The 26,012-nt window shown below is 40.9% G+C and overlaps 1 protein-coding gene across 1 annotated transcript in view; it reads left to right on the top strand.

Annotated features, from left to right (window-relative positions):
* Positions 1 to 9,829: 9,829 nt before the first annotated feature.
* The window catches only part of BCAS1 (breast carcinoma amplified sequence 1), a 47,143-nt gene continuing 30,960 nt past the window's right edge, over positions 9,830 to 26,012 (top strand). Inside the window, 3 exon segments of the mRNA XM_032218606.1 lie at positions 9,830 to 9,901; positions 12,184 to 12,271; positions 24,955 to 25,517. Of these exon segments, the coding sequence (XP_032074497.1) occupies positions 9,830 to 9,901; positions 12,184 to 12,271; positions 24,955 to 25,517 (723 nt within the window).

Below are 26,012 nucleotides of genomic sequence, written 5' to 3'. Positions count from 1 at the left end.
TTTTTCCTTGAGTTAGATAAGGAAAAGCAGTAGTGGTGAATATCATCAGCGTACTGATGTCACTCCACTCCAAAATCTGATTCATTTCTTGCTGTAATTTCATAGAAATGGTCACCCATGCAAGATAATTTAGCACCCTGTCAGACAAGAGATCTCAATTTCTGTTGAAATGTAGTTTCCTTATGTAATTTCCTCATTACCTAATCAAGGACAAATAAGCTACCTGGAATTAAGGAGAAACTTCCTAATGGTGAGGACAATTAACCAGTGGAACAGCTTTGCCTTCAGAAGTTGTGGGTCATTGATCATTGGAGGTTTTTAAGAAAAGACTGGACAGCCACCTATCTGAAATGTTATAGGGTCTCCTACTTGAGCAGGGGGTTGGACTGGAAGACCTCCAAAGTCCCTTCCAGCTTTCTTATGATTGATTGATTGATTGATTGTGTTAAGTGGACAGTGGACATGGCCTTAAACGAAGGGCCCAAACTATGGCTAAATGAAGGCTTTATTTACCAATGTCAGGGTCAATGAAAAAGATCTAACTGGGTTGTACCATTTCCTAGCCAGTCTCTAGATTGGATATAAATCAATGTGTAACTAAAATAGTTATATACTGTACCTTAACTGAAACCTGAACTGAAATGGAGTCAGATATTCAATATCATCCAGATATCTCTGAAATTGCAAGGGTCGTTATTTTACTGATCCCTTTTTTCCAGAAACAAAATGTAATCTGCCTACAAAATGGATATGCCAGATCAAGGGATGGACTTTCCCCATCCGAAGTCCTGTAAATGCTAGGCTGAAATGCATCTTACCTACAAAGAGACATTCTTCCCTTCCCTTAAGTGCTATTCCAGCTGATCCAATCATCTGTGAAGGGTGAAGATCCAATAAGCAGGCAGTAGCCTCCATACTATCCCCTAGATCTACAAAGTGAAAAGAATTCAAAGCAACAGAACAAGCCCTTGTTGAGATTGTAGAATCCAAATTAAAGCCGCTTTTTTTTCTTCAAAAAGCTGTGCAGTTTGCTCAAAGCAAGCCATCAACTGCTCCAGTTCCTGTTTATGTGGATATGCCACATTCTTGCAATCCTATATTCCCTAGGTAACTCCCATTAAATGTCTTGAGCCTTCTTTCTGCATAAATACACTTAAGATCACACTGTTATTTTTTTTGTCCAAGGAACATAACAATACATAACAGACTGTAATCGTCATGGACTTCTGTTGTTTGTTTGTTTGTTGTTGTTGTTGTTGTTTTAAAAAAGGTCCTACAAATTCTGCAGGCGCTATTAATGGTGGAAAGAATACTTGCAACAGAGTTTGAATTTGCCCTGGAGGCCAGGAAGAAAAAAAAAACAGCTGAGTAAAGCTAACTGAGTGTCCAAAGCTCCACCCTATCCATGTAGCTGTACCTAATGTTTACTCACTCTGAATATTGCTCAAGGCAAAGCAAGGTACCTGTTGGGAGAGACTTTTAAACACTGCAGCACCTGTGGCTGAACAGCTCCAGAACAGATCAGCAGCACCATAGAGGCAGGCTCGATACTGCAAACACAGGTAAGGTACAATTTGTTTGTATATATGTACATTATTTTGTGTTTAAAATATCTACCAACTTTTCAGTAGCATTTGTTAGCCTCCTTTGCCAGTTTAGCAAAAGATGTGTATTTTAATCTTACTTTTCAACTCATAACCAAACATTTAAAAAACTGCACACTACATCTCAGTTGGCTTGTTTTTCTCTTTTCTTCTCTCTTCCTTTATTATTGCCTTGGGCAGTGGGGGAAAGAGTGTTTCTCAGAGTTTTTGGGCAGCTTCCTGCACTGCAGGGTCTTCCAGATTTTCCCCATACGCCTAGCATATCTGCTATTCCTTCGTAACCAAAGCTTACAACGTGGAGCCAATTCCCAGAGGCAATAGCTGGAGAAATGAGACTGCCTCGTCCACTGAGCTGGGAAAATCAGGACTCCTCTAGCCAGCTTCCTGTTTGCAGTCCTCTCTGGGAAGCAGCAAATGAAATTCAGAACTGGGGAGGATTCAGTTTGCATCTCTGCTTCCCTAGAAGAAGACCATTGTGGCAAACAAAGTAATGAGGCATTTTATGAGAACAAAATGAACTGTTAGACTATGCTGTTTTGGAGCCCACCGGAAGTGGATGGATAATATTTAAAATTAATTTGTTGTACGCCTTTTTTTTTTTTAGAGTTTTGCTTACTTACTAGATAAAATGCACAACAGTGCAAAAACCAGCCATTTTTTGAAAGCCAGTTTGGGGTAGCGGGTGAGGCATTGGGCTAGAAAGCAGGACACTGTGAGTTCTAGTTCTGCCTTAAGGATGAAGCCAGGTGACCGTGGGCCAGTTCCTCTCTCTCTCTCTCAGGCCTAGGAAGAAAGCAAGGGGAAAAGTGTGAGAAAACCTTGCCAAGAAAAGTGCAGGGACTAATCCAGGCAATCAGCAAGTGTCAACAATGACTGGAAGGTGCGCACACACATACATACAAGCCAGTGGCGGGTTTTGGATCCTGTTGCAACTGGTACAGTGCAACAGGGCCGGGCATCCACCACATGAATGTGCACACAGTGCACACCTGCCTACTTACAGCCCGCAATGCTCCATCTGCTTGGCGGAGCGTCGCGCAGGCACCAGACAATCTGTGTGCATGCACAGAAGCCCCGAAAATCTCAAATACTGGTAAGGAATGAGGGCAGACCCTCTGGAGCACCGTACCAGAACGGTATCTGGTGCTCCCGGCAGGCACTGGTATACACATATTGGGGCATACCGGTCGTAACCCACCATTGATACAAGCCAGGGGTGGATTCCAGCAGTTATTACTGCTGGTTTGCTCGTGTGTGCCCCGCATGCGCACTTAATGCGTGCTGTGTACACATGCACAGTGCAATAAAAATTGCTTTGCGCATGCACAGAAGCAAAAAACAAGATGGCGGCGCCTATGGGGCTGCCCAGAGAACTGGTTTGTGGGTGTGGCAGGCCTGGGTTTCTGCTGGTTCCAGCAACCCAGGCCACCAAACCACTACCGGCTCAGTCGAACCAGTCCGAACTGGTTGGAACCCACCACTGATACATGCTCTTGTCATTTCAAGATGTAAAAAACAGCAGAAAAACTAGGATCAGGAGAAGCCTGTTCCTTTCCATATTTTCTCCTTACTTCTGAGGGTGTTACCCTAGCGACAGAGAGGCCTCTCTCAGTCACTCTCTCCATTTTCCTTTAAAGCTGCTCACAAATAGCAGGCTATGTTCATCCTTGAGTTATACTTCATAACTCACATTTCTAATCTTTTAATAAGCCAACCTATAATGCATGGACTTTCTACCTAGCCACAACCTATAATTTTACTACTTATAGAAGTATTTGATTCTTGCTAAATTTGCGTATGTTAGAAAGCCCTGAGTAAAAGTGACACGACTTATAATAATACGATAATAGACAAGGGGAAACTGCGCAGTTTCCGTGTAATTTCTAAAAACACTTTAGTTCAGGAGTGTCCAACTTTGACAACTTTAAGATTTATGGACTTTAACTCCCAGAATTCCCTAACCAGCATGGCTGGCTGAGGTATTCTGGGAATTGAAGTCCACAAGTCTTAAAGTAGCCAAGGTTGGACATCCTGCTTTTGCTGATATAAGGGGCCATCTTCCTTTTCTTGCTAAAGGTGTTACTTTGTGTAAAAAGTAAAGGGTCCTTTAAGATATGCTGAACTCCTAGACATGTCAATGTTGTTTTTTGGGGGCAGCAATATAGAGTTTCGTTACATACATGCACAACATACACACACATACACAGGTTTTTTTTCCCGGTTTTATTGATTTCTCAGTCCAGTCTACAACTTGGAGATTTTTTGATGATGTGCCATCCACCTCAAAGATTCCTGAATCTAGACAGGGAGGTCAGAAGACATCCTGGAAGAACCAGTGAGAAATCTGTTCTATCTGCAGTCCAAGAAAATTACATTGATGTATCTGTGAAATCATCTGAAGTTGACTTTAACAAGAGAGAAACCTGTATTTTTACAGAAAATATAAAGGAATGCGCTGCCCCCGGAGCTTCGCATAAACCCCGACCTCCGGTCCTTCCGATGCGCCCTAAAAAGTTGGCTTTTCCAGCAAGCTGGCCTGGCCTGAATAGAATAAAATATAGGATTGATTTGGTTGTTAATTTTAATTTAATTTTTAAATTTTTATTGTAAATATCAATTGGTGTTTTTTTTGGATACTTTATTTAATGCCCCTTTTAATTTTTGTAATATGTGTTTTCTTTTGTGTTGTACGCTGCCCTGAGTTCTTGGGAGAAGGGCGGCATATAAATCCAATAAACCTAAACCAAAATTAAAGGGAAAATGGTTATTCAATGCTCAAGTACAAACCACAAATAATTTCAGAAAGAAAGGGATGCAAAAATGTTTGGTTTTTGCAGGTTTCAGGATTCAAGAATTTGGCAAGAATCCATTGATAATGTCTGTTAGGTCTGGTGATATACCGTAGGTCAACAAGCAAGCAGTGGCTTTAATTTTCTACACTGTTTTGGGGCAATGTCTTTTGGTGACTCCTTTCATGCATATATTTTTTCTCAAGATATTTAGAGGTAGATATCTGTCAGCCTCTGTTTCGCTATTTGCTTTCGGCTGCCATTGAAACGGGGAGGGGGGGCTGGTACTTGGGAAGGGAAGTTTTAAGTAAAGGAGAGATTGTAAATAGGGAGTTTTGTTCTCACCATCTACTGTGCATTCTGGAGATAGTGATTGGATGGCCAAGGCCAACTGTCCTGCATACCAGCCTGATGATGCTCTTTGAAGATGGAACTCACATGACACCTAAGAGATTTTGCAGATTGGACTATGGGATGGGGTTACCAGGGAAAGGGGATTGGGTCACATATTGATATGTATGATTTCACGCGCTTTTGCCTCAGAACTTGCCTTGCTTAGCTGCTATCTTTTCATAACCAGTAAAAGTACTCTTAATTCTGCGAAATGGAGTGAAGTGGTTTCTTTCTTGGTTGCTGAGGGAGGCTGGCTTGACAGTATCACTTTTGACTGAGGAGTGGACAGATGGAGAAGGAGTGTTTCCTTCCAACCATTTGCTACGCCAGCTTTCTGCAAACCCAGATTTCTCTTCCTGAAGTCTCAGGTGTCTGTACGGCAGTCATGTGCGAATTAGTCTTGTGAGGTGCATGAAAAAGTTGGAGGCTTGTCTCTGGGGCGAAGAGAGAGAGAGAGGGAGGGAGGGAGGGAGGTCATAAGGTCTTGAAATGCAGAGTATGCGGTGCTGTAAACTTGTTTGAATTGTTCTTGGGTGGTTCTTATTTACTCTCCACATGACTCATTCCAAGCCCTTCCCTTTGCTGCCTATTTCGACAAAGCAGACTAATGACTTCATGTGAATGGGGAAAGATCCAAAGGCATTGCCTTTCCAATAGCTGGTCTCCACTGTCTCTCTCATGCTTTCCCTTAGATCACCAAGATGAGAAGAGCATACGACATTATTAAAAGCCATTGCCAATCTTCTTGCTTGCTCCATGAGCATGCCAATGGCATCCGCTAAAAAGCTGTTTAGTTGGCTGCACAACCGGATATTTATTTAGTAGGCAATCACACCCAACATATTTTTTTTCCCTTTCTTGCTCTTTGTCATAGCTAAACTTGGACAGGCATCAATGATTTCTAGTTCCAGACTTATGTTCCAGCCCTTATGGCTCGAATTTAGTGACATCTTGCTCCTTAAAATACAAACAATAAAGAAATACCATAAGGACTAACAGATTTATTGTGGCATAAATTAAAGAAGCTGCTGTAGCCTGAAGAAACCAAAGTCATTGTAAATATGGTAAGCTTCCTAGTATCAAAATTTCCTTTGAGATTTCTGTGGCAGGGCTTCCCAGTCTGAGTTAATATGTCCATGGAACTCCTGTTGTGTTTTCTTTTTTATGGTTGTTTTTAATTCAGTTCACCTCATTTTGTTTCATGTTATTAAGCGTTTTAATTGTATTTTTGGACATTGCAAGCTGGTCAGAATTTTTGGAATGGGCAATCATCACCATCCTCTTTTAACGACCCCATAATCCCTCGCAAGGTGGAGTCTGGGCAACGGAATGGAGCTGAGTGTTTTAATGGCCGGATGCCCTTCCTGTCACCAATGTGAAGTTTTTTTCCAGCAGATATGGTCTCAGTGTGCCCAAAAAGAGAAATATCTGCCTCTACCTAAGATCGAACTCACAGCCTCCTGATTGTGAGGCAAGAGCGCCCCCTCTAGGCCACCACACCACTCTTTTGGAATGGGCAGTCATAATAAATTTAAATAGATCTCATTACATTTCCACGTTGGCACATTTCTGTAACCCAACTCCTCACAAGTGTGTGGTAGCCATCCTGCCGTCCTCTTCTCTTCATTTGACATTAGCGTATTTCAGGAGAGCACAAAGAACATGGGATGTCATGAAGAAATAGGGGTGCCACAGGGGGATTGTCAAAACAGTTAAGATGATTGTGACTACACAATTGAAACTTCCATCTTGACTCTTTAAACATTTGCTTATTTATTTAACTGCTCATTTCATTTTAAAAAAATGATTTTGGGCAGCTTTTTTATTCCATAGACCAGTGGTTCTCAACCTGTGGCTCAGGTCCCCTTTGACAGTTGAACAACCTTTTCACAGGAGTCGCCTAAGACCAATTTTATGGTTGGGAGTCCCACAACATGGGAAACTGTATTAAAGGGTCACGGCATTGGGAAGGTTGAGAACCACTGCCATAGACGCTCCTGCAAAGAAATGTGATTCTATTAAACCTGCCTCAAATTCATCCAGAACTCACTCCCTTATTTTTATAAAGTAGGCGGGAAATAAATAGCTAATGTCCCCACTTCATTTTCTTTCTTAATATATAGATATCCAGGCAGCAAAATTAATGTGTTTTCTCCCAGTCCATGGCAAATTTAGGGCGTCATAATTTTCGCCATAGCTAACCTCTATTTTGGTCCTCATAGATTACTGCAGATTTAGTGAAGGTACTGTGATACATGTGTATATTTTACTTGCATTCAAGAGTCATTATCCTCATCTTGGAGTGGACACGAGAGAGAAACTGGAAAGGAGGTGAATTTTGGAAGATGGATAAGTTGGTGGCTTTCATCCTCTGTCAAAACCTGATTGCAAATTAAGTGAATCCAGCTTCCTACATTGACTTTTACATGTCAAAAGTTGGCTGGGAAGCTTGCAAATAGCAATAAGACTTAAATACCACTTCACAGTGCTTTGCAGCCCTTTTGAAGCAATTTACAGAGTCAGCATATTGCCCCCAGCAATTTGGCTCCCCATTTTAGCGACCTTGGAAGGATGGAAGGATGAGTCAACCTTGAGCTGGTGAGATTTGAAGGGCCAAACTGCTGGCAGCCGGCACTCAGCAGAAGTAGCTTGCAGTACTACATTCTAACCACTACACCAGCAGGACAAATGGTGAGCACATGACCCCAGAATGCTTCAACCATCACAAATACATGCCAGTTGCCAAGCACCTGGATTGTGATCCTGTGGCTGTCGAGCTGCTGACATGGTCTTCAGTGCAAGGACCATTCATAAGTCATTTTTAGTATCATTGTAACTTCAACCAATTACTAAATAAATCATTCTAAGTGGAGGACTATCTGTATGGAAGGTTTTGTTGGGTATAGATGGAAAACACCACTTTCACACTAGGTCAGAAAATATCAAAGCCAAGCAGCCTCAACTAGGAGCTGAGAGGTGAGGGGAAAATGGTGCTGTGTGATCAAACAACAATTTAGGACAAGCATCTTCAAGCTGAAATTAAAGAGTTGGGTCAATGTACCCTTAAAAAAATCTCATAGAAAAACATAAATGATTATTTTGAAGGACAGCTGCTTAGATGTTAACCCATTTTTTTCCCTTTAAAAATCCATGAATACTCCAAAGTATTCTAAAGGAATGATACATCAGGAGCAAGGAAGTAAAAGACTAAACCACTCCCAGGTCCTGCAGAAGTAAAATATTGGAAATGCTAATTTTCCTGTGGATCTTTCAATTCAGCATTTGAACAAAGCTAACATCATAGGAGGGTCTGGGGTTGTTTCTGAATTTCTGCAAAAAAGAAAAACTTGGTGCAATAAACTTGAAAACATCCCTTCAACTTTTTGATAAGATAATTGAGTACTTTATATTGGGTTTTTCAAAACTAAGACTACTACCCAACACTGGAAATCTTTAAGAAGATGTTGGATAGGCATTTGTCTGAAATGGTGTAGGGTTTCCTGTCTAGGCAGGGGGTTGGACTAGAAGACCTCCAAGGTCCCTTCCAACTCAGCTATTGTATTGTATTGTATTGTGCTTAGCATTGCACATTTAGAACTTTGATATTTATCGTAGTGAAGAACATTTGTTCTGTTATCTGGGAAAACAGTTTTACAATTGAAGAGATTGGACTGTCATTTGTCAGAAATGATGTAGGGTCTCCTGCTTGGGCAGGGGGGTTAGACAAGATGACCTACAAGGTCCCTTCCAACTCTGCTAATCTCCCATCTATGGGACTTCTCTCCATCCCTGTTTTTCTGATTTATCATGGTAAATCTTGCTATATGTACTTATTCTTTTTTTCAGCAATCCCCCCCCCAAAAAAAAACCCAGAAAGGTAATTACAGAAAAAGTAATCACATCTTTCTTTCTGCTTGCCTCCCAATTGGCACTTCGGTCACCTAGAGGAAAAAGGAAAGAAAAATGTTGAGAACTTTCTATTTCTGTTTGAGATTCAGAAAGGAATCCTTTTCCTAAAACAGCAGGAAATTAGGGTAATGTTCCAATATTACCACCTTCATTACTGCAATTGTTAAATAATCACATGGTTGCCAAGTGAACTTCCCCAGGGCTGGGTTCAGGCAGGCACTATGACCGGTTCGCTCGTGTGCCCGCTATGCACGCATGCGCAATACAATTTAAATTGTTCTGCGCATGCGCAGAACCGAAAAACAAGATGGTGGTGCCTATGGCGCCACCCAGAGAACCGGTTCAGGGGCATGGCAGGCCTAGGTCACTGCCAGTCCTTGCGACTCAGGCTGCTAAACCACTACCGGTTCGGCCGAACCGGTCCGAACTAGTAGGAACCCACCACTGGGTTTCCCCATTTGTCATTTTGCTTATCAGAAGCCAGCTAGGAAAGTTGCAAATGGTGATCCCTGCAACCATCATTAATAGATGTTAATTCTGATTGCCCAAATTTTGATTATGTGTATTGATAAAGATGCTGTGATAGTCTTAGCGCTGAGGACCAGTTGTAAGTCTCAGTGCGGTTGAATAATCACTAAACAAAGGGTTGTAAGTTAAGGACTGACTTACATGCAGTCCTTGACAAAAGGAGGCCTAGAATGGGAAATTTATTGCTTTCCAGATGTCACCGACATTATGAGCCATGGTGGCACAGTAGTTAGATTTCAGTACTGCAGGGTACGTCTGCTGACTGCTAGCTGCCTGCAATTTGGCAGTTCAAATCTCACCAGATTCAACGTTGACTCAGCCTTCCATCCTTCTGAGGTGGGTAAAATGAGGACCCAGATTGTTGGGGGCAACATATGCTGACTCTGTAAACGGCTTAGAGAAGGCTGTAAAAGCACGGTGAAGTGGTATATAAGTCTAAGGGCTATTGCTATTGCACCTGGCAGCATCCTTTGCTACTGGCTATGCTGATTGGTGCTCCTACAAGCCGAGGTTTAGCAACCTTATTGCCTATCTCTGATTTTGGCTGAAATATATTCATCCATCTGTACTTAATTGTTTCATTTGTCTCCCAGTACAGCCACTGTGATGGGAAATGCACAGTCCATTCCAAAAGACCCCGAAGACCAAGATCCTGCTACTAAAGCAGTATATTCACAGGTAAATTTTAGAGTAAACATTTGTATATGTTAGCCTAACCCAATTTGCTGTTGTTCTCTAGATTGTTTTTCTCAGCCCTCAGAATTCCCAGCAGACTTAGCTCTGTTTGTGTGTGTGTGCGTGTGTATGTTCCAGCATAACTGTGGAACACCTCAAGCAATTTCAACCAAACTTGGTACACAGATGACTTACTCTCTGGAAAAAAAATATTGTGGGGGGTAAAACACCCCTAAAAACCCCTGGGCTATGTGTTCTGTTAAGATACAGCCTGTTGTGCCTTTAAATGGCTTCTTCTGTACTGCCATAAAATGGCTTCTACTGTGCAGTGCAGTGGAGTTGTAGTGGTAATGGCTTCACGGTACTCCATAAGGGGGCTCCCCTTAAGACGGAAAATCCAGCATTAGAAATTATGTTTGGTCCTGACATTTTCCTCCTATAAACAAATACCCAGGCAATGCCAGGTTATCGGCTAGTATATTATAAAACTACAGTTTTGACCAAATTCTTTTTTTTTTAGTTGAAAATTCAAAATGGTGACCTTCACTACCTTTCTTTTCAAGCTATCATAGCAGATTGTAGTGTATTAATCCTGGGGGGAAAAGTTCCAGACTGATAAATGGACTGCTTTTCTAGAGTTCACTCGACTATTTGTGAGATAGACAGTATTACAAAAAAGGAGAGTAAAGGGTGGAACATGTAGTCCCACAGAGACTCCATTATATGTAAACAGGAACCAATGTTGCTTCCTCAAAACATTTCGAAGGTTTGCTTCAAAGTTTCAATGCTCCTGAAGAGTATCTATCTATCTATCTATCTATCTATCTATCTATCTATCTATCTATCTATCTATCTATCTATCTATCTATCTATCATCAATCGATAATCGATCATCAGATAGAAATAGAATCGATCAATCATCCATCATCTACCTATTGCCTGTCTGTTGTCTGTCTGTCTATCATTCCATGCAGTCCTATTTTAATACAAAATCATTTTGATATTTCTGATTTACAAGGGGCAGAAGTGGGTTCCTACCAGTTCAGACTGGTTCGGCCAAATAGTAGTAACTCAGCCACCCACACACCCGAACCGGTTCTACGGTGCCACCATCTTGTTTTTTTGCTTCTACGCATGTGCAGCAGTAATTTTTTGACTACTACACATGCACGGGTAGTGCGCATCAAGCGCGCAAGCACGCGAAGCACACACGCATCCGAAGCGCGTCCCTGAGCGAACCAGCAGTAAAATAAACTGGAACCCACCTTGAGAAGGGGGATATTTTGCAAAAGCCCTTCCAAAAAATGAATAAAAGAATGAGAGATTAACAATGCATTCCTATACAAATACTGTAATATTGTGTACAGGTATTGTAATGTTGTATTGCTAACTAGGGCATGCAAAACCTTTGCTAGACCAATTCTTGTATACAGCTCATCTGTCTGGAATCTGCACTGTTTATCGGACATTAGTTCAATTGAGCGAGTCCAGAGGTATTTCACGAGAAGAGTAGTACACTCCTTTGCTCGCAACAGAATACCCTTACACCACCAAGCTTGAAATTTTGGGCTTGGACAACCTAGAACTATGCCACCTACAATCAGACTTAAGCATAGTACACAAAATTATTCGTTACAACATCCTACCGGTCAATGACTTCTTCAGCTTCAACTGCAATAATACAAGCGCATGCAACAGATACAAACTCAATGTAAATTATTCCAAACTCGATTGCAGAAAATACGACTTCAGCAACAGAGTGGTCGATGCCTGGAATGCTCTACCTGACTCTGTTGTTACACCTTCAAATCCCCATAACTTTAACCTTAAACTGTCTACTATTGACCTCACCCCATTCCTAAGAGGTCTGTAATCCCTGTCCTACTGTCCTCATTTATTCGTACCCATTTCATTCATACTCATGTTTATTCTTATACCTATTATCTTGTAAATGATTGACAAATCAAATAAACAAAAAACAAACAAAACAAACAAAAGTCAATCAAGCTGAATTGCCTGGATTTACTCCCAAGCAAGTATGCTAAAAACACATTGTCTTGGAGAAATGGATCTAGAGAAGCAATCATTTCAGAAATCTACAGTATTTTGCCTCCAATCAACTGAATCCACTTTACTCATTTTTTATCAGGTCACAATCCCCCTCCCACCCACCCCCAGACCTAGTTCAAACTAAACCTCTGTTGATTGCTATGGTGCACAAACCACTACAAACATTCAGGAGAAATTAGTGGTTCTGGTGACCAAACATTCGTCTTTTGCTGCAGATTTCCTCTGAACCTCCTGAAAGCCTTAAGAATGGACCTGTTAGCATCCAACCGGTACAGACGGAGCTTTCTGCAAACAGTGACACAGGTATGTTCTGGGAAGGAAGCTTAGCATATCCATATCTTATATAATTGGCACCAGATTCTGTGGGAACTGAAAATACAAACAGTCAAATGGCATTACTTCATTGGGTGAGTAGAAGATAGAGAAAGGAAAAGTGCATCATATAATCAAGGATAAGCTTTCCATGATCCAATAAACCACATAACCCCCAGCACCCATGAAATGATAACAGAGTTTCTCAGAATAGGCAGGGATTAATTCTCAGACCTTTCTTTTATCAGTTGGGGTATTCTAAGCAGAAAAATGGATGCCTTAGTCTTGAAGTGACTGTGCCCCTTAAAAACTACCAGTTGTCCTCCAATTGCAATTCTTTTATCCCCTTTGAGTAGAGTTGTGCAGAAATAAAACAGGTAATATAGCTCTTGGCCATGTTTAAGGTATCCCGTATGCCCTGAGAACTTCCAAGGATCTCAAAACACAGAAATATTCTAGGGTGGAATTATTTACCCTTCTCTTCCTTGTGGTACCCTGATGTTATAAACCATAACTTATGCAATCTCCAGGACAGGATAAGTAGTTCTTGTCTTACGACCATTCATTTATTGATCGTTCAAAGTTACAACAGCACTGAAAAAGTGACATGACTATTTTTCACACTTATGACTGTTGCAACATCCCCATGATCGCATGATCAAAAATTCAGCTGCTTGGCAACTGGCGTGTATTTATGATATTTACAGTATCTTGGGCTCATGTAATCCCGTTTGGTGACCTTCTGACAAGCAAAGTCAATGGGGAAGCGAGAGTCACTTAACAACTATGTTAGTAACAACTGCAGTGATTCACTTAACTGTGGCAAGAAAGGTTGTAAAATGGGGCAAAATTCACTTAACAACTGTCTTGTTTAGCAACAGAAATTTTGAGCTCAAATGTGGTTGTGGGTTGAGAACTATTTGTATTCCAAATTCAAATCTATGGGCCAAAAAAAGATCTAGTTCCCTATTTCAAGAAAATAGATCCATCACTTTCGTACCACCGAGGTGCAGTGACGTGCAGTGAGGATTACGGTTGGTGAGGCAAGAGTGCGGCAGCGGCGAGAAGCAACGTCCCCTCTGCTATGTCCGAGAGACATCTCGTGTTTATGTCCACCATAAATGCGAGATGCCTGTCGGACACAGCGGTGGGGATGGAGAAGGCGTGGGGGCGAGGCAGCAGCCAGCAAAAATAGAGGAAAGGAGGAGGAGGAAAGGGAGAGGGACAGGACGGGGCTCCCGGTGGGTGGGGGAGAGAGCTGCCCCTCACTTCTCAAACAAACTCTCTCTCAAATTGAGAGCTTGTTTGAGTGAAGTGAAGAAATACACGCACACACACACACAAATTACTCACAATAAAAAAATTACTTACAAATTAAATTACAATAATTTTGAATTCCTCCCTCCCTCCGTCTGACCCATATACCTTTTCCAGCTGTGTCACAGAGGATTTCACCTCTCCTCTTGTCCGCCCGCCATGATGAAAGTGTAAAAAATGTAAAAATAAAAAGGCAAGACCTGCTGCTGCCAGAGAAGGAGGCGAGAGAACCACGTGCCTCCTTTGCATAAGGAATTTTTCGCCTTTTAACTCTTGCTCAGAGTTAAGCAGGGGTTAAAAGGTGAAAAATTCCTTATGCAAAGGAGGCACGTGGTTCTCTCGCCTCCCCCTACAGTTAGCACTAAGCAGAGTCATCCACTGTGACTCTGGCAGCAACTACCTTAGCCTTTTTCCTTTTAATTTTTCTTTTCTTTTCATCATGACACTGATGAGGCCCCGCCTCCCCTGCCTGCACGTCCCTGCCGAGATGGTACTCCAGCTCCAATCTTCCCTAACAATATTGCCAATAGATCTGGAAAGCACCAGAGAGCTACTTATGCAGACTTAGAAATCTGGGTCAGTGTTTGTTTCTGAAGTATAGAAAGCTTGCAGGTTTGATTCCCTACAATATTATAGGTGATGATTGTTTGGGCAGGTTGTAAAAATCCATCTGCATGATAAATAATATATATTTCTATCTGACTCCTGTTAAAGCAGGTGTGGTGTTTTACAGAATGGAAAGTTTAGGGGAATTCATGGAAGATGCTGAGCTTGTCAGCTGGAAAACTGACAGTCTGGGTTCGAGACCCAAGGGCCACATAATGGGATGAGCTCCTGTTATTTACCCCAGCTCTTGTCCTCCTAGCAGTTCGAAAGCATGCAAATGCAAGCAGATAAATACTTTGGTGGAAAGGTAACAATGCTCCTTGTGCCTCAGTGTATAGTCATGCTGGTCACATGACCATGGAAATGTCTTCAGGCAATGGTGACTCCCTTGGCTAAAAAACAGAGATGTACACTGCCCCCTAGAGTCAGAATCAAATGGATAGAGCAGGGATGTCAAGCTCCAAACTCCGGGTTCTTGTGCGGATGTGCACCTGACAATCAGCTGGCCGGTGAGCAAGTTCACACCAGTTTTCGGCATTGCCACTTGTGCGAAGGACAGCTGATGGTCGTACGTGCATGCGAGTCAGAAAGATAGAGCAGGGGTGTCAAACTCATGTCGTCAGGGCATCGTCATGTGACATATCATCACTTTTCCCCCTTTTGCTAAACTGGGTGTAGGTGTGGCCAGCACATGATGCACGAACCACAGGCCACAAGTTTGACAGCCCTAGGATAGAGGAAACTTTCATCTTTAGCATCTGGCTAGTTCCATATTGAGGGAGATTGCCTTTGAGCAGGGGTGTCAAACGTGCTGCCTGAGGACCAGATGCATTGCACACTGGCCACTTCCCTCCTGATTTAGCAAAGGGGGGGGGGATTGCCTCACGTCATGTGATGACACCGTGTCATTGCGAGTTTGACACCCATGCCTTAAAGCAATAGGCTGCTCTAAGGGGATCTGAGTACATTTCACACGAATGAGTTTCTTCTCTGTAAATTCTGAGCAATGTTTCACATCTGGCTAAAACAAAGGGCCGATGACCTTGGGCAGCTGCCAGATCTTTGGTTTCTCAACAAGCTGTATTTTGATCTGTGCTCCCAAGTTGCATATGTTCAGTGATCTCCAGGATGACACGAATCTTTTGGGAAATTCCCCAGAACGTCCTCAATCTAATATTGCTCTAAGCATTGTGAATTATTTAAAGAGCAGATGGCATCCTTTGATGTTGTGAAGAACGGAAGGCCAGGAAATCTTTTACAGGTTGCAAGTAAAGTAGTTATGGCCATCTTCACTAGAAGACTCGGGGAAAAGTTTCCACTCATCAACACAAATTATTGTCACAAACAGCTCTTTTTGGAATTGTTTTACAAAGCTAAGGTAAAGGTAAAGGTTCCCCTCGCACATTCCTGCTAGTCATTCCCGACTCTAGGGAACGGTGTTCATTTCCGTTTCTAAGCTGAAGAGCTAGCGCTGTCCGAAGATGTCTTCATGGTCATGTGGCCGGCATGACTAAACACTGAAGATGCACAGAACGCTGTTACCCTCCCACCAAAGTGGTCCCTATTTTTCTACTTGCATTTTTTACATGCTTTTGAACTGCTAGGTTGGCAGAAGCTGGGACAAGTAATGGGAGCTCACTCCGTTACGTGGCGCTAGGGATTCGAACCACTGAACTGCTGACCTTTCTGATGAACAAGCTCAGCGTCTTAGCCACTGAGCCACCACGTCCTTATTTACAAAGCCTACCGCTATTATACTGAAAGTGCCCTGTAGGTCCTATAAATTCTTGCTCAATTTTGTGTGTGTGTCCTGCATTATCACTTGTCTATTTTCTGTGTACAATGAAGGTGCAGTTTTGAGTACAAAAGGCTGATCAGTCAATAGCAAATTTACATTGTGGGTGTTAGCTTGAATTGATCAATAGTGTTTGACTTGCTTGACTCATTTGGAGTTGGCTCACTTCTTTTTCATGTGACATTTCAAGAAATAGAAAAGATACAAGCTGGTGCAAAAGTAGACTCCTATTCCCATCACCCCAGGGCAAGGTTAATCCTATAAACAGAGAGTCATAGCTACTTTACGCTATGGTTTTTTTAAAAAAAATCTTAGAGTTTATAAAATTGTATTTTAACTGCTGAAGATGAAAAGAAAGGCTTGTGGGATAACTTATGTGCCAGAACTAAGTTGATTGCCTTGGTAATGATGATCCTTCACTTGACTGAGGTGTCATTTGTTGCTACCACACATCAAGAGGGAAAACTGAACTGCCCTGCTAATCTTTAGTGTTGAATCCCATCTTGATAGATAATGAGCTTTATCCTGGTCTGTTCAACTTTGAATACATCAAGCTGAGCCAGCCCTATCATATCTAGGAGATCTAGGAGATCCATAACTAGCTGGCTCTTTCTTATCTGTTGGAGCTGCAAGAAAATGGTAAAACATGTCAAGTAATTGACAGACTTTGACAGGTGGTATGACCTGAAGTTGCTTAACCTGCATGCCACTGAAGAGGCCATCACTTTTCCAATAGTTTGCAAACAGTTTCTCCAAAACTGTTAGCATGCTTACTGAACTGGCTCCTGATTAGAAAGATAAGCAGGAATTCTTTTTTGGTGCCCAGTGCATATTAAATCTCAAGCACTTTTTTTTTTATCTAGAGGTTTTAGTAAACAGCATTTTTTTTAAGAAAAGGGAAAATAGATGTCTAGAAACTTAGAACTAAGAAGAAATTTTCCAACAGTTAGAACAATTAATCAGTGGAAAAACTTGCCTCCAGAAGTTGTGAATGCTCCAACACTGGATGCTTTTAAGAAGAGATTAAACAACAATTTGTCTGAATTGGTATAGGGTTTCCTGTCTGAGCAGGGAGTTGGACTAGAAGACCTCTAAGGTCCCTTCCAACTCTGTTATTCTGTTATTCTATATCATAGATAAAGTAATTCAAATTTAGGAGCAAAAATGTTTGAACATTTTCTTTCTTGCCCTTTCCTCTAAGTTGCATCAATTTGTTGACAAAGAGCAATATGTAAACAATCTGCAACAATCATTAATTACTTTGTTTATCTTCAGTTTATGAAGTGTCCATAGCTCTTGATGCGTTCATAAATTGCTAAAATTGGCCTTCAGCCACAGAAAAGAAGTGTTTGAAAGAAGATAGTTCAAAGTCATGAAAAGAAGGATTGGGGGCAACATGATAGCAGTATTCCAATATCTAAGAAGCTGCCCTAAAGAAGAGGGGGTCAAGGTCAACCTATTCTCCAAGGCACCCGGAGGTAGAACAAGAAGCAATGGGTGGAAATTAATCAAGGAGAGAAGAAACTTAGAACTAAGGAGAAATTTCCTAACAGTTAGACTAATTAATCACTGGAACAACTTGCCTCCAGAGATGGTGGGTGCTCCAACACTGGAGGTTTTTAAGAAAAGGTTGGATAACTATTTGTCTGGATTAGTATAGGATTTCCTGCTTGTGCAGGGGGTTGGACTAGAAGACCTCCAAGGTCTCTTCCAACTCTGTTATTATGTTATTTTATTATTCTGTTATTCTGCCATGTTAACCATCCGATGAGTTTCAGACCAAAATATAGCAGTGTGAGAAGTTCAAACTATATGAATTAGTGTTCAAACTCATCTTCAATCACACGTATCATTAGAAAGGGAGGGTTATTAATGGGTTTTTCAAAAGTTTCACCAGTCCTGGATAGGAACGTTTCCCTTTTTATGGTGTGTTCAAGTTAGTCACTTTCTCTTCAAGCCATTTTCCTGTTACAAAGACATATGTTTGAACCTCCAACAGTTGTAGCCTGGCATCTCTTCAAGCAGAACAAGCCTTGTGCATAATTTGCAGATTACCAGGAAGCTTCCTTTACTGTGGAAGTGCTATGTGGCGTCGGTTACAATCTCCCTGCCAAATTCCTCCACAAGGAGTTTTGCTCCCCTGTCTCTTTGCTCAGAAAATGGAGACATTTTATTTCACCTGTGAAATCAGAAGCTGCTTTTGATCATTTTTTGCCTTTGTTCTACAACATAACACATTGCTCCGGCACGCCCAACTGTATTATAGTCCATGATCTTTCTCCTGAACATTTCTACTAATGACTTTCAGGAGGAGAGAGTTACAGCAACATGGCACTTCATATAATTTCATGTTTGCAAAAACTGCCAAAGAAGATAGCGCTGGTTATTATCAAGAGACCCAGTCTTGTTACTTTGCGAAATATTTTTTTTTCTGTGGTGGAAAAGGTTTGCAGAAACATCTGTTTGAATCCTGAAGTGAAAAATGGATTGCAAGGCAAAGGTTAAATTAGAAGTGATAGCAACAGATGGGTGTATATCTTAGTCCTGGTTTATATCAATCCTGCAGGTTTTTAGAGAAAGGAACATACAAGCGTTGTGTTTACGTGTGAGTACATTTCACTCCATAATTACTTCTTTTATCTGTCTTTTCCTTTGTCCGGCATTGTGTTCCAATATCAGGCAGCAATTGGGGAAACAAAAGGAATTGTGGAATTGATAACTCACAACTCCTTTTGTTCTTTAAATCAGACTGACCGTTCTACCCACCCACCCCTTCTTATTTTTTTATAGGAGGAATAAAATCCAGATTTCCCATATGTTCAGGTTGGTGAGAATCACATTTTAGCTTGCCTTTCATTTTTGTGAAACATAGGTGGCATAGATTTTGCTTTGGGTATCTATATTTTTGGAAGGGGAGTTGATTGATGACATGCCAACAAGTTGTTACCAGCTGTTAGTGGCCACATAATCACGGGTGTCAAACGCGATCATGTCACGTGACGTATCGTGACTTTTTTGCCTTTGTGGAGCTGGGATGGCCATGGCCTGCATCATGACACATCTGGTCTACAGGCTGCCAATTTCACAGGGAATAGATGTTCTCCCTGATGACTGATGCCTAACCTGGTCCTTCAGCTCTTCTGATTGTGCATTCATTGCTACTGTAACTGAATGCAAGTAGATTATGAACCAACTGGATGTTTTCTTTGGATGCTTCTTAAGATGCTGTCATGGCCGAATGCACAGGTATGTTTGAAGCCTAATTTGAGATACGACTCTAAAAGCCAAGGTGAGCAACACTGTCAGACGCTTTCAAACATTCTGCCACTGAGAGCCTGAGTGGTAGGTTCTAAACTAGCATTCATATAACATTGTAGGAAAGATCACATTATTGCAAGCTCGTCTAAAATGCCGTCCATCTTGAATTTCAGGAAATACCACATTATGCTATGAAGTTAATTGCATAGTTGTAAGGGAAATCTTTGAAGATCTGTGCTGGGGAATGCAGGTGAGAAAAGTAAAGTGTCTATGTGTGTGAAGGTACACGTAGCCCTCGACATACAATGGTTCATTTAGTGCCTATTCAAAGTTACGATGCTGAATAAAGAGACTTATGACTGATTTTCACGCTTATGATCATTGCAACCTCCCCAGGGTCACACGATCAGAATTCAGATGTTTGGCAACTGACCCATACTTATGACGGCTGCAGTGTCCCGGCGTCATGGGATCACCTTTTGCAAGCTTCTGACAAGCAAAATCAATGGGGGAAGCCAGAGTCACTTAACGACTGGGTTACTAATGCAACAACTGCAGTGATTCACTTAGTAACTGTGGCAAAAAAGGTCATAAAATGGGGGCAAAACTCACTTAAGTACTGTCTCGCTTAGCAACAGAAATGTTGGGCTCCATTGTGGTCATAAATCGAGGGCTACCTATATAACTAAATCTGTGGACATTGACTTTGGCCTAGTCTAGGCTTCCCATCCTGTCTAAAACTTAAAATTTCAAAGATTATTTTTTTTAAAAATGGAAATACTGCAAAGCACCATTCTGTAGAATCACACCTATTTTCCAGACAGTTATTGCACCCTCCCCCATATTACCAGGATAAGAAAACCAATAAGGTGGATTATTATTATAGTCTAAAACTTTATTTGGAAATATGACCAGTTATCCAGGAAAAAGGAGAGCTGGCCTGGGACCTTTAGAAGGAGCAGTTTTGTCTTCTGATAAATGAGTATTTTGTAACAGGCCACCCAAGTTGTTCCTCATCCCCATCCATTTTGTGTCAGCACCTACAATGTGCTGTCAGCCTTCCAATCATGTCTCTCAACTCCAAAAGTTGCCTTTTTTATGTTTCAGTTCAGTGTCAGAAGAAGATTTTTTCTCTCTGATTTTCCATTGGAAAGAGGGACAGGGAAGCTGCAGCACAATGAAGGATGTGAGGGAGACCAGCTTTAATAAACATATGCTTCAGCACCCTAGCTGATGTTGTGTATTCAGCAGAAGTATATTTAATCAAAGGGTGTGGTAAAATTGACAATCTGCTTAAAATAACAGAGGCTAATCCAAATGAGACTTGTTAAACCCATTGGTGTGACCCAGTAAAGTTTCAACCTGCAGAATTACCATCTTCATTTGCTTTTTATTACTGGAGTTACACTAATGCCCTTGGCAATCTGCACCACTGAATGTCCTATTTTGTAGCTAAATGATCCACCAGTTAATTGCAAATCAATGTAGCATTAAAATCTTCCTTGGGGCATGTATGTGTAGTTTGCAACACTTGCCACTGTAGTTTCAACTTCCGATGTAGTTCAAAATGACTCTTCCTCCCATTGAAGTTCATTAAAAAAAAACACCTTTCAGAAACTGTCAAGTACATTTGGTCTTTTTATCATCTTTGGTAGGCTCTTTGAATCACAAGAATCCAAAAGGCTTCTGGGAAATGAATATAACGGGCACAAATATTAGAACTTCTGATATGAAACTGGAATTGTTTTTATTGGGAATACCTACAAAGAATTATGACAAAAAAACCACAATATTTAATTATACATATACAATTATACATATACAATGGTAGCGAGAATAACATGTGCACAAAATTGGAATAATAATAATATACCAACAGAGGGGAATGTTATAATGAAAGTGTTAGAGTGTGCAGAGATGGACAAATTTACAAAAGAAATAAAAGAAGAGGAAATAGAACAGTGGTGGGTTTCAAAAATTGTTCAAACCTACTCTGTGGGTGTGGCCTCCTTTGTGGGAGTGGCTTGCCACCCATGTGACCAGATGGGAGTGGCTTGCCACCCATGTGACCGGATATGAAGATGCCGACGACACTTGTCAGAACCACCTTAAATTACCTCACACACAGCACTGGCATGCATAAGAATAGGATGTAAACTTGTTTTTTAAAAGGCATCTTTGGTTTGCGTTAAAACAACTTCAACACACGCAATGTTCTGATTGCACCACAAACGCAGTAGTCATCCTTACCTTTCATAGAGGCACTGAGTTTTATAAATATGAGCATGATAGTGTAGAATAATCATATCCAAGGACCAGTGGTGGGTTTCAAAAAATTTTGGAACCTCTTCTGTAGGTGTGGCCTGCTTTCCGGGTCCACTGGTGGAACCTCTTCTAACCGGTTCGGTAGATTTGACGAACCGGTTCTACCAAATAGGTGCGAACTGGTAGGAACCCACCTCTGAAACAGAATATTATATATACGGTACAGAACGAGTGGTACAAATGGCTAGAGGACAGGTGTAAAGCTTAAGGAAAGACTAAATGAAGAAGACACAGGAGTTAGAAATTAACAATGAATAGATAGAGATGAACAAACTTGTATAAATGGAAAGAAGGATTGTAAATTAAGCACTGTATATAATAGTATCTTATGTATGGACAAAGAGAAACTGAAATAAGGAGGGAGAAGTACATTTACAATGGATGTATATCGAGGTGGAAATGTACAGAAGGAAATTGCAAAGAAGGAATAACTTTTTTTCATAGCACATGTGACTTTGGGTTGAAGATACCTAAAGAGCTCTTGAAGCAATTGGTGGTGCTACTTATAGGAAAGATCAGGAGTTCTTGAGCATCACCCCAGTGGGTTAGCTCTCCTGGTATTCCTCTAGTAAGAGGAATAGTTAGTATCTGTCATCCTTCTGAGATTGCCACCATATTTACCAACATAAATTCTAGATGGAACAATAAAATAATTTATTTCTTTTATCATATGCTTATCTAATCTAAGGTATCCACCCTGTTATAAAGCTTATTTCTTTGTAAAGAATTTAGTCTTCCTTTCAGACACCTGTTTGGTTTGAGAAGGAACTGTATATCCCTATCCCTGTTTGTAGATCTCAAATAATTTTGTGGTTTTCTGATGAACTCGGGAAAAGCATCATTGAAGGATGGTAAACAGTGAACCCAATTGAAGATAGGTAAAAACCTTTCTTAAGGTTTTTGGGCAATAAAAGCAGAATTTTCAATTTCTGATGATTAGCTGTGACTCACAATTTAGATTAGCAAGAAGGCAGGAAATCCACCGATTCTAGCTAATATAAATCGTATGTCACAACTGATTGTTGGAAATACCGGTTCTAATGGGTAGACAAGATCAATGCATTAGGGCAGTTTTGTAGATTTGATCTACAACCAGAAATAGAAACAGAGTCCATTATGAAGTAAATATGTTTGTGACTCTCATTGTTTTTCCTGTCCTTTCTTATCCACTGAAAGTTTTGAATACTCACAGATAAACATAATTCATTTATTCTTCATTTCCACCTATTACTGTACATTCAGTACACTTTGATTTTTTTTTTCATTCCCTTATTTCATTATGCATGTTTGGCTAATGTTTCCGTACAGTAGTTGAGGAACACAGCTAAAAACATTTTTTAAATTCTTCCTGCAAGTTGTGCGAGCTCTGAAATCAAAGGTTTCTTGCTTCTGGTACCACACACATTTATCTTTGTTTTTGCTTCGCTTAACTGAGTGAACAGATATCACTTGCAAGGCAGAATCTGCTTCGCTATAGAGTACTGATTAATGAGTTATCATGGAAAATCTTCTGAAGCATTGACCTAGGATGAGGTAATTTTTCTACAAAGCAATGATAAGATTTTGGGTGTCATTAAGGCCAACAAACTGACCATTATGTGCAACAGCAGCAGATGGGTTGATTGAGAGTTGTCTGGAATACCATATTTTTCAGAGTAGCAATAGCAATAGCAGTTAGACTTATATACCGCTTCATAGGGCTTTCAGCCCTCTCTAAGCGGTTTACAGAGTCAGCTTATTGCCCCCAACAATCCGGGTCCTCATTTTACCCACCTCGGAAGGATGGAAGGCTGAGTCAACCCTGAGCCAGTGAGATTTGAACTGCCGAACTGCAGATAACAGTCAGCTGGAGTGGCTGCAGTACAGCACTTTAACCACGTGCCACCTCGGCACAGTATAAGATGGACCAGTGTATAAGATGTACCAAGGTTTTGAAGAGGCAATTTTTTTAAAAAAATAGTTTTTGTACTCTGCAAACCTCTCAAAACGGCCAGTTTTTCGTGAAAATGGGCCCGTTCCCCCCCCCCAAAGGGCATGAATAGCCCTTAGAAGGCTTGTAGAGTGCTGGGGGGGGGGGCGCAAAATGAGCAAAAAACCGGCTTGTTTTTTGAAAAAAAAAGGGCATGGATAGCCTTTAGGAAGCTGATAGAGTGCTCCTGGGGACTGGGGAGGGGGCAAAATTGAGCAAAAAACAGCTCATTTTTTGCTCATTTCTGCCTTCCCCAGTCCCCAGGAGCTCTCTGAAAGGCTCCTACAAGCTATGCATGGCCATTTTTGCAAAGGGGCGGGGTTTCGGGAGGCAAAAAATGCTGTATTCAGTGTATAAGACACACCCAGATTTTCAGCCTCTTTTTTTGAAGAAAAATGTGTGTCTTATACTCTGAAAAATATGGTAATTATTGTTTATTTTACTGATGCAGTAGAGCTTCTTAACGGGTTGTAGAATAGAATAACAGAGTTGGAAGGGACCTTGGAGGTCTTCTAGTCCAACCCCCTGCTAAGGCAGGGAACCCTATACCATTGCAGACAAATGGTTGTCCAATCTCTTCTTAAAAACTTCCAGTGTTGAAGCATTCACAAGTTGTTCCACTGGCTAATTGTTAGGAAATGTCTTCTTATTTCTAGGTTGCTTCTCTCCTTGATTAGTTTCCTTCCATTGCTCCTTGTCCTGCCCTCAGGACAACTATCGTAAATGCATGCTGGTTGCCAAGCACCCAAACTTTGATCATGTGACTATAGAAATGCTACAATAGTTGTAAATGTGGGGACCGGTTATAAGTCACTTTTTTCTGTACTGTCGTAACTTCGAATGGTCATAAAATGAATGTCCATGAGTTGAGAACTCTGTATATAAGAAACCCTGCCAGTACTCAAACAGACTGCATCCTCAAATATTAACTGGCATTCAAACCAAGTTCTGCCCTTTTGTTGAGTTTTCCAGATTCATATTTCTCATACAATGACAACTTCGAAAGATCAAACAAAGGACTATAATCACACATTTACCATTTTGGAAAAAAATATATCCTAAAAAAAAATAATAGCAATAGTAGCCTTACTTTTGCAGACAGTTTTGAAATAGAAAAGGCTGTCAATTATTTGGTAATGTAATGTTCATTTTCCCCTACGGCTCTATGTCATTGAAAAGGGCAGGCTTTATTAATGGACCAGTGACGATATGGTAGATTTGGGTAATTCAAATTCTTTGCTTAGGCCAAACATCATACTTGGTAAGAGAATGAAACATGGACACTCTGTTCGTTTAGACCTTTTCAGTTTACAGTCAGTCCATTAAAGATGCAGGCAGCTATGATTAATAGTGCATCTTTCCTGTTGTGATGGAGAATTGCTGTTTTCTTGTTTGCACTTGTAGTGGATGCAAGAGTGAGTGTTGGCCTGGACAATGCAGCTGTTTCTTCCCAGAAAACAATGGAGATCAGCTCCAACTCCGAGGCCAGTGGAAATAATCTCGGGAAAGAAGCCAAACCTCTTCCACCAGCTGCCAAATCTCGTTTTGCCTTTGCATTTTCACGGTCTGTACCAGGACGTACTGAAGCGCAGGCGACAAATTCATCCCTTGGATCAGCTCAACTTGATGTCAGCTCAGAGGCGGCTCAGGCAAACAAAGCGTTGAGTGAAAACGGGGAGCTTTCGGTCGCAGCTGCCACAGAGAAAGCTTCTGATAAAAACCTAAGTGAAGCATCTCCTAGTGAAATTGAACTCTCAGCACCAGCTAAAGAGGAGGATGTCCCTTTACCGAAATCCAAAGAGTTAACCTTTTTGGACAAGCTCTTCAAATTGGAAAAAGGAAGACCTAAGAGCAGGCAAGAGGAGCAAAATCAACAGGAGGTGACTGACAGCTGTCCAGGTGTAGGCATCTCCTTGGAAGAACCTGCAGGATTAAAGAGCACCCCTGATCATGAATCGCAGGGAAAGGCAAGTATAGAAATTGGAACTGGGTGGGATAATTCATACTGCAGAAATCAGAAATAGAATTCAAAAATATCCTAACGGTTTAAGAGAATTGATCTTAAAATAGCAAAAAAGAAAAGAAAAGAAAAAGTAGAGAACAATGCAAAAATTCTTTATTCAGGTAACAGAAAAATACCTGCCCAAGTCCAAGATGGATGTGGGAGGAAAAGGGTTCCTGGCTTGGTTTTTTAAAAATGTGAACAAGATCTTGGGATTGTACTTGATTACAAACTGAATACTAACATTTGTATAATATAGAGGCAGTAAAAACAAGGGCAGTTTTAAACTACATCAAGTGAAGGGTAATTTGCAAATACCAGAAAGTAATACTTCTAAGTTCTTTTTTTTTTTTTTTTTTTTTTTTTTTGTGTACTGAGCCTAGTTATGCGCATTACAGTTTAGGAATTCAAAAAAACTTTTTTAAACAAAGTTATTATTATTATTATTATTGTACAATTG

Source organism: Thamnophis elegans, chromosome 5, assembly GCF_009769535.1.
Source record: "Thamnophis elegans isolate rThaEle1 chromosome 5, rThaEle1.pri, whole genome shotgun sequence".
Taxonomy (NCBI): domain Eukaryota; kingdom Metazoa; phylum Chordata; class Lepidosauria; order Squamata; family Colubridae; genus Thamnophis; species Thamnophis elegans.
This window is presented reverse-complemented; position numbering and strand designations above follow the sequence as displayed.